Source organism: Nerophis lumbriciformis, linkage group LG38, assembly GCF_033978685.3.
Source record: "Nerophis lumbriciformis linkage group LG38, RoL_Nlum_v2.1, whole genome shotgun sequence".
Classification (NCBI taxonomy): Eukaryota; Metazoa; Chordata; class Actinopteri; order Syngnathiformes; family Syngnathidae; genus Nerophis; species Nerophis lumbriciformis.
The window spans coordinates 4,479,181-4,489,111 of record NC_084585.2 but is presented as its reverse complement, the minus strand read 5'-3'; the positions used below and the strand labels follow the sequence as shown (position 1 = coordinate 4,489,111).

General features: G+C 39.3%; 1 protein-coding gene across 3 annotated transcripts in view; it reads right to left on the bottom strand.

The window, feature by feature from the left end:
* Positions 1 to 9,931, bottom strand: part of dnai1.2 (dynein, axonemal, intermediate chain 1, paralog 2) — a 57,291-nt gene that overhangs the window by 24,937 nt on the left and 22,423 nt on the right. For all 3 annotated transcript variants that reach the window (XM_061932223.1, XM_061932221.1, XM_061932222.2), the window contains exons 13-16: positions 6,901 to 7,148; positions 3,883 to 3,972; positions 2,363 to 2,450; positions 2,177 to 2,256 (exon numbers count right to left, since the gene is read on the bottom strand). In XM_061932223.1, coding sequence (XP_061788207.1) covers positions 2,177 to 2,256; positions 2,363 to 2,450; positions 3,883 to 3,972; positions 6,901 to 7,148 — 506 coding nt within the window. The remainder of the gene's footprint in view (positions 1 to 2,176; positions 2,257 to 2,362; positions 2,451 to 3,882; positions 3,973 to 6,900; positions 7,149 to 9,931) is intronic.

Below are 9,931 nucleotides of genomic sequence, written 5' to 3'. Positions count from 1 at the left end.
TTTATTTTCATTATCATATTACAAAACAGCCAGTGTTCTTCTTCCAATTGTGGTCTTTTGGTTGTCTGCAAATATTGTGTGCTAACCTTGACTTTGGAATGTAAGGAGGAGAGATACTCCTTTTCCTTATCTGTTCCTGTGTCCAGCTGAGGAGGACAATGGGCATGTGTTTGGGCGAGAAAGAGAGACAAGACAACGAGGGTGGGAGGGAGAGACACTTTATAGAAGAGAAGGTTTCCATATTTTAGATCAGACCATCTTAGCTGCGCGATTGAATGTTCTATGCTGGACTGGTCTCATTATATTTCCAAAGCTTTGGAGATAAAATTACAAAATACCTATTCTGTCTCTGGTGGTTCTTCTTCTCAGCTGTACTGTCATAAAGAGCTTGGGAGCGACCAGCCGCTTGAATTCCCTGGGAGGAACAACTGGTCCAAACGCAACAGTAGTCATAAATAAAGTGCAGACTACATCATCTTTAGGGCTGGTGTGATATTTCAAAGCCCTGACACTTCATTCTAGAGGCTAATCTTTCCTGTGATAAAATGGCGACCAAAGTCATCAAAAAGGTCAAACAACGAACGAGATTTCTCTACAGAATCTCCTCTCAGGTCAACAAAAGCACCATGGAGATTCTAGCGGGAACTCCTTTTCGATTACGCATGCGCCTCCTGGTACCCTAGCACCTCCAAAACCCTCAAATCTAGACTCCAAACATCCCAGAACAAGCTAGTCAGATTACTTCTAGACCTCCACCCCAGATCACACCTCACTCCTACCCACTTCTCCAAAGTGGGCTGGCTCAGGGTGGACGACAGAGTCAAACAACTTGCACTGAGCCTGGTCTATAAAATCCGCTACACCTCCCTGATACCGAAGTACATGTCAAACTACTTCCAGAACGTAAATGACCGCCATAACCACAACACCAGGGGGAGCTCCACTAACCACGTTAAACCCAGATTCCGATCTAACAAAGGTCTTAACTCATTCTCTTTCTATGCCACATCAATGTGGAATGCACTCCCAAAAAAAGTGTAAAAAAAAGGGCATCTCTATCCTCCTTCAAAACCGCACTAAAAGAACACCTCCAGGCATACTTGCCAACCTTGAGACCTCCGATTTCGGGAGGTGGGGGGTAGGGGCGTGGTCGGGGGTGGGCCGGGGGCGTGGTTGGGGGCGTGGTTAAGATATATATATATATATAAAAAATACTTGACTTTCAGTGAATTCTAGCTATATATATTTATTTTTTATTACACATATATATATATATATATATATATATATATATATATATATATATATATATATATATATATATATATATATATATATATGTATATATATATATATATATATAAATAAATAAAATAAATACTTGAATTTCAGTGTTCATTTATTTACACATATACACACACATAACACTCATCTACTCATTGTTGAGTTAAGGGTTGAATTGTCCATCCTTGTTCTATTCTCTGTCATTTTTTCAGAACACACACATTATACAAATATACATTATACAATCCATAAGAAAACGGGAGCTCTAATTTGGGAGTCTGAATTAGGATCAGAAGTTCCTATATAAACATTGCGCACTCACGTCGCCTTTTTGTATTGATTACTGCAGCTGTGCACTGGATTCATTCACAAATACAAACTACAACTCACAAACACTTTAGAGTTAGGCTCCACCATCAGAATGTGTACTTGAACTTATAAAGATCACATGGATATTATTCAGTGAGTTGATTCACCAAAACTAACCTGTTATACAGGAGGAAAAAGCACACAGGACGTTTCAATTGTTCACAGACTGGTCGCGCTCATCAGAATGACAAGACACTTCCGGTCTGCAGGTGATAGCATTCAATTGGGAAGAAACGCCCTACTGCCCCCCTACTGACCAATGTGAATACTGATAAATGTGTAATGACAGCTCCAAAAACGAATTCAAACCACAAAATAAAATAAATGAATCAACACAAAAATGTGACACATTATGGGTGGGTCACATATGCATGTACAGTAGATGGCAGTATTTACATGGACCTTGACTTAAACATGTTGAACAACTTATTGGGGTGTTACCATTTAGTGGTCAATTGTACGGAATATGTACTGTACTGTGCAATCTACTAATAAAAGTTTCAATCAATCAATTCCAACACACCTTGTGTATTTTACCCTCCTCAGTGCCCACAAGGAAGAGAGAGTCCGTCTGCCTGTGGAAGTCCATGCAAGTACCACCAGCTGTAGACATCAGGTACAAAGTATTATTACACTAACCTGACTAAGAGACGCTTTCCTGTGAGAAATGACATGACATATTTAATATTGATATGAATAATATTCTCACCTGTGGTGACCTCACCAACACCATCTGGGCCCTCAGACACTGGACCAGTTAGCATTAGCCTTATGGCGTCTGAGAAGATGAGCTCATTCTGCATTAACACAAATACATTGTGATGCAGTTATACATATATACATACATACATATATATGTATGTGTGGGGAAAAAAATCACAAGACTACTTCATCTCTACAGGCCTGTTTCATGAGGGGTTCCCTCAATCATCAGGAGATTTTAATGGAAGCATTCACATACCATGGTTTATATAGGGCACAGAGTGGGTGGGTACAGGCTGGCGTAGGGGCGTGGTGATTGGCTCATGTGTTACCTAGGAGGTCTTTCCCTCTGTGGCGGCATGCTGTTACAATTTCGCTGCGCTTGTTGAGGGATGACAGGTCTGGACGGTAAATAATAAACAGTTTCTCTTTCAAGCATAGGTTGCATCTTTTATTACCACTATTGTAAGGTGTGCTGGATGCAAGAATTTGCCATGTTATTGAATATTCAACATTATTGTCTTTGAGGTCCCAAATGTGTTTGCTGAGTTCTGTGGTATTCCGCAGGTTTTGGTTCCTGAAAGAAGCCTTGTGATTGTTCCATCTGGTTTTAAACTCTCCCTCGGTTAATCCTACATATGTGTCGGATGTGTTAATGTCCTTGCGTGTTACCTTAGATTGGTAAACAACTGATGTTTGTAAGCACCCCCCGTTGAGAGGGCAATCAGGTTTCTTGCGGCAGTTGCAGCCTTTGTTGGTTTTGGAGTCGCTCTGTCCGGGGGCCGACGGCTCATTTGCAATTGTTTTGTTGTGGTTTGAGATGATTTGTCGTATATTGTTCATACAGCTGTAGCTCAATTTAATGTTGTTCTTGTTGAATACTTTTCTTAGGGTGTTGTTTTTGGGAAAGTGTTTGTCAATCAGATTGAGGAATTTGTGTCCAATGTTAGTTGAGACGTTTTTGCTGTATGGGGGGTTGTACCAGATGATGTCGTTTCGTTTTCTGTTCTTTTTCGGTTGGTTTCCTGACGTGGGTTCATAGGTGAGGGTGAAATTGTATCCGCTTTCATCAAGGGCTTTTTGGTACGGGGGGGTTGCTTGGTCAAATTCAGCTTTGCTAGATGACAGCATCGATAGCCTTTTATTAATTCCGGTAGGTATTCTTTTCGTGGTGGTGGGTGGGTGGTTGCTGTCATGGTGCACGTATTGGAGTGTTGTGTTGGGTTTCGTGAATGGTTGGTAGCTGTTATTTCTCAGGTTGAAAGTGACGTCAAGGAAGTTGACGGTTTGCTTGTTGGCTTCAATCGTGATCCGTAGGCCGTTCTCTTTGAAAATTTGGCATATGCGCTTCTTGTCTTGTGATTTTTTTTCCCACACATACATACATATATATATATATATATATATATATATATATATATATATATATATATATATATATATATATATATATATATATATATATATATATATATTTACACACAAGCTTGGACTGGACTATGAGAACTTTGCAGCATGAAAACTAACCTGGATGAGAGTCCAAGACACAACACGACCATCCGAGGACACGGAGTAGAAACTGTGGTTGTTGTCCAAGTCATCCTTCTGCCAGCACACCTGATTGCAACGACAACTAGTTAGTGTGGTTAGTTGTCCAAGTCATCCTTCTGCCAGCACACCTGGTTGAAACGACAACTAGTTAGTGTGGTTAGTTGTCCAAGTCATCCTTCTGCCAGCACACCTGATTGCAACGACAACTAGTTAGTGTGGTTAGTTGTCCAAGTCATCCTTCTGCCAGCACACCTGGTTGGAACTATAACTAGTTAGTGTCGTTGTTGTCCAAGTCATCCTTCTGCCAGCACACCTGATTGGAACTACAACTAATTAGTGTGGTTAGTTGTCCAAGTCATCCTTCTGCCAGCACACCTGATTGGAACTACAACTAATTAGTGTGGTTAGTTGTCCAAGTCATCCTTCTGCCAGCACACCTGGTTGCAACGGCAACTGGTTAGTGTGGTTAGTTGTCCAAGTCATCCTTCTGCCAGCACACCTGGTTGCAACGACAACTAGTTAGTGTGGTTAGTTGTCCAAGTCATCCTTCTGCCAGCACACCTGGTTGCAACGACAACTAGTTAGTGTGATTAGTTGTCCAAGTCATCCTTCTGCCAGCACACCTGATTGGAACTACAAGTAATTAGTGTGGTTAGTTGTCCAAGTCATCCTTCTGCCAGCACACCTGGTTGCAACAACAACTAGTTAGTGTGGTTAGTTGTCCAAGTCATCCTTCTGCCAGCACACCTGATTGGAACTACAACTAATTAGTGTGTTAGTTGTCCAAGTCATCCTTCTGCCAGCACACCTGGTTGGAACTATAACTATTTAGTGTGGTTAGTTGTCCAAGTCATCCTTCTGCCAGCACACCTGATTGGAACTACAACTAGTTAAAGTGGTTAGTTGTCCAAGTCTTCCTTCTGCCAGCACACCTGGTTGCAACGACAACTAGTTAGTGTGGTTAGTTGTCCAAGTCATCCTTCTGCCAGCACACCTGATTGGAACTACAACTAGTTAGTGTGGTTATTTGTCCAAGTCATCCTTCTGCCAGCACACCTGGTTGGAACTACAACTAATTAGTGTGGTTAGTTGTCCAAGTCATCCTTCTGCCAGCACACCTGATTGGAACTACAACTAATTAGTGTGGTTAGTTGTCCAAGTCATCCTTCTGCCAGCACACCTGATTGGAACTACAACTAGTTAGTGTGGTTAGTTGTCCAAGTCATCCTTCTGCCAGCACACCTGTTTGCAACTACAACTAGTTAGTGTGGTTAGTTGTCCAAGTCATCCTTCTGCCAGCACACCTGATTGGAACTACAACTAATTAGTGTGGTTAGTTGTCCAAGTCATCCTTCTGCCAGCACACCTGGTTGGAACTATAACTAGTTAGTGTGGTTGTTGTCCAAGTCATCCTTCTGCCAGCACACCTGGTTGCAACAACAACTAGTTAGTGTGGTTAGTTGTCCAAGTCATCCTTCTGCCAGCACACCTGGTTGGAACTATAACAAGTTAGTGTGGTTGTTGTCCAAGTCATCCTTCTGCCAGCACACCTCATTGGAACTACAACTAGTTAGTGTGGTTAGTTGTCCAAGTCATCCTTCTGCCAGCACACCTGATTGCAACTACAACTAGTTAGTGTGGTTAGTTGTCCAAGTCATCCTTCTGCCAGCACACCTGATTGGAACTACAACTAATTAGTGTGTTAGTTGTCCAAGTCATCCTTCTGCCAGCACACCTGATTGGAACTACAACTAACTAGTATGGTTAGTTGTCCAAGTCCTCCTTCTTCCAGCACACCTGGTTGGAACTATAACTAGTTAGTGTGGTTGTTGTCCAAGTCATCCTTCTGCCAGCACACCTGATTGGAACTACAACTAACTAGTATGGTTAGTTGTCCAAGTCCTCCTTCTTCCAGCACACCTGGTTGGAACTATAACTAGTTAGTGTGGTTGTTGTCCAAGTCATCCTTCTGCCAGCACGCCTGGATGCAACGACAACTAGTTAGTGTGGTTAGTTGTCCAAGTCATCCTTCTGCCAGCACACCTGATTGCAACTACAACTAGTTAGTGTGGTTAGTTGTCCAAGTCATCCTTCTGCCAGCACACCTGATTGCAACTACAACTAGTTAGTGTGGTTAGTTGTCCAAGTCATCCTTCTGCCAGCACACCTGATTGGAACTACAACTAGTTAGTGTGGTTAGTTGTCCAAGTCATCCTTCTTCCAGCACACCTGTTTGCAACTACAACTAGTTAGTGTGGTTAGTTGTCCAAGTCATCCTTCTGCCAGCACACCTGATTGGAACTACAACTAGTTAGTGTGGTTAGTTGTCCAAGTCATCCTTCTGCCAGCACACCTGGTTGCAACGACAACTAGTTAGTGTGGTTAGTTGTCCAAGTCATCCTTCTGCCAGCACACCCGGTTGCAACAACAACTAGTTAGTGTGGTTATTTGTCCAAGTCATCCTTCTGCCAGCACACCTGATTGGAACTACAACTAGTTAGTGTGGCTAGTTGTCCAAGTCATCCTTCTGCCAGCACACCTGGTTGCAACAACAACTAGTTAGTGTGGTTATTTGTCCAAGTCATCCTTCTGCCAGCACACCTGATTGGAACTACAACTAGTTAGTGTGGTTAGTTGTCCAAGTCATCCTTCTGCCAGCACACCTGATTGCAACTACAACTAGTTAGTGTGGTTAGTTGTCCAAGTCATCCTTCTGCCAGCACACCTGATTGGAACTATAACTAGTTATAATTCATCAGTACACTGTAGTAGACTAGGGGTTCTATCTAATTACTTGTGTTTTGTTTCATTCAAACACAGTGTTACTGTTCAAACTGTGTGTAACGTTACACAGGCCAAAATCTTAGGTACAGTATACGTATCAAATAAAACCTCTGCCTTGTTTTTAATGAATACTTAGGTCTACTACACTACTGTATTGAATGTTGTCATTATACTGGTTAGAATCACTGGAGTAGACAGAAGAACCCTGACCTGCCAGACGGGGTCGGTGTGCTTGCCAGTATTAGAAGTACTCTTGTACTCGGGGTCCAGTCCCTTGTTCTTCAGGTTGTACACGCCCACACAGCCGTCATAGAATCCTACGGCCACCAAGTGGGTATGCTGCTGGTGGATGTCCAGGCACAGGACGCCAGAAGGTGTGGGGAAGACGTACTCGGGGAAGGTGGAGTTCTTCAGGGTGTAGAAGAGAAGCATCCCTCGACCCTGTTTGCTGAATTCATCTGTCAGGGGAAAAAAATAGGATTGTTTTTATTCAATCATTCCAGCTATTTTTTTTTTTTAAGTCCCGCAAGATATTTTTGAAATACTATTACAAGAAAAAAAACATGAAATATTACAATAAAATAAATAAAATGTTGCCATGCAGGCAAGTTTTTTTTACTTTAAAACTGTCATTGCTCAAAATTGTATAATTGACGTATGTTGAAAGTTTAAAAAAAGGCAGCGGCCAAAGGCAGCGGCTGTTTACAACCCCACGTCCCTTTAGAAACAGCTGTTGCCATGTAATCAGGGAAAGTCCAAATAAAAGAGGAGGCGTACAATCTTTCGTCAGAGCGTTTTTTTTTTTACCTGAAAACGGTCATTGCTCAAAATCGTATAATTGACGGATGTATCTGAAGTTGGTCTAAAGATTTGAAAGTAAAAACAATAATTAGTGATACATGCCTTATTTTTTTAATACTTTTTGATCCCTGAGACTTTTTTTCAACATTCATCGTTCAAAGAAATAATTATGAACCAAAAGCAATTTTGTTAGGATTTATTTACATATTTATTTCACATCAAATATTCCACTTTGAATATTTTTATGGGGAAAATATTTCAAGAAATATACAAAAAAAGAAGTAAACTTTGTCAACAAATAGATTTGAAGTTGATCTATAGATATAAAAGTGTTGAAAGTTTAAAAAAAGGCAGCGGCCAAAAGCAGCGGCTGTTTACAACCCCACGTCCCTTTAGAAACAGCTGTTGCCATGTAATCAGGGAAAGTCCAAATAAAAGAGGAGGCGTACAATCTTTCGTCAAAGCGTTTTTTTGTTGTTTTTTTTTACCTGAAAACGGTCATTGCTCAAAATCGTATAATTGACGGATGTATCTGAAGTTGGTCTAAAGATTTGAAAGTAAAAACAATAATTAGTGATACATGCCTTATTTTTTTAATACTTTTTGATCCCCGAGACTTTTTTTCAACATTCATCGTTCAAAGAAATAATTATGAACCAAAAGCAATTTTGTTAGGATTTATTTACATATTTATTTCACATCAAATATTCCACTAACAATATTTTTATGGGGAAAATATTTCAAGAAATATACCAAAAAAAAAGTAAACTCTGTCAACAAATAGATCTGAAGTTGATCTATAGATATAAAAGTGTTGAAAGTTTAAAAAAAGGCAGCGGCTGTTTACAACCCCACGTCCCTTTAGAAACAGCTGTTGCCATGTAATCAGGGAAAGTCCAAATAAAATAGGAGGCGTACAATCTTTCGTCAGAGCGTTTATTTTTGGGTTTTTTTACCCGAAAACGGTCATTGCTCAAAATCATATAATTGACGGATGTATCTGAAGTTGGTCTAAAGATTTGAAAGTAAAAACAATAAATAGTGATATATGCCTTATTTTTTTTAATACTTTTTGATCCCCGAGACTTTTTTTCAACATTCATCGTTCAAAGAAATAACTATGAACCAAAAGCAATTTTGTTAGGATTTATTTCCATATTTATTTCACATCAAATATTCCACTAACAATATTCTTATGGGGAAAATATTTCAAGAAATATACAAAAAAAATAAGTAAACTCTGTCAACAAATAGATCTGAAGTTGATCTATAGATATAAAAGTGTTGAAAGTTTCAAAAAAGGCAGCGGCCAAAGGCAGCGGCTGTTTACAACCCCACGTCCCTTTAGAAACAGCTGTTGCCATGTAATCAGGGAAAGTCCAAATCAGAGCGGTTTTTTTTTTTGTTTGTTTTTTTACCTGAAAACGGTCATTGCTCAAAATCGTATAATTGACGGATGTATCTGAAGTTGGTCTAAAGATTTGAAAGTAAAAACAATAAATAGTGATATATGCCTTATTTTTTTAGTACTTTTTTAAACATACATCGTTCCAAAAAATAACTATGAACAAAAAGCAATGTTGTTAGGATCTATTTATATATTTATTTCACATCGAATATTCCACTTTAAATATTTTTATGGGAAAAATATTTCAAGAAACATACAAAGAAATAAGTAAACTCTGTCAACAAATAGATCTGAAGTTGATCTATAGATATAAAAGTGTTGAAAATTTAAAAAAAATGCAACGGCCAAAGGCAGCGGCTGTTTACAACCCCCCGTCCCTTTAGAAACAGCTGTTGCCATGTAATCAGGGAAAGTCCAAATAAAAGAGGAGGCGTACAATCTTTCGTCAGAGCGTTTTTTTTTGTTTTGTTTTTTTTACCTGAAAACGGTCATTGCTCAAAATCGTATAATTGACGGATGTATCTGAAGTTGGTCTAAAGATTTGAAAGTAAAAACATTAAATAGTGATATATGCCTTATTTTTTTTAATACTTTTTGATCCCCGAGACTTTTTTTCAACATTCATCGTTCAAAGAAATAACTATGAACCAAAAGCAATTTTGTTAGGATTTATTTCCATATTTATTTCACATCAAATATTCCACTAACAATATTCTTATGGGGAAAATATTTCAAGAAATATACAAAAAAACAAGTAAACTCTGTCAACAAATAGATCTGAAGTTTATCTATAGATATAAAAGTGTTGAAAGTTTAAAAAAAGGCAGCGGCCAAAGGCAGCGGCTGTTTACAACCCCCCGTCCCTTTAGAAACAGCTGTTGCCATGTAATCAGGGAAAGTCCAAATCAGAGCGGTTTTTTTGTTTGTTTGTTTTTTTACCTGAAAACGGTCATTGCTCAAAATCGTATAATTGACGGATGTATCTGAAGTTGGTCTAAAGATTTGAAAGTAAAAACAATAAATAGTGATATA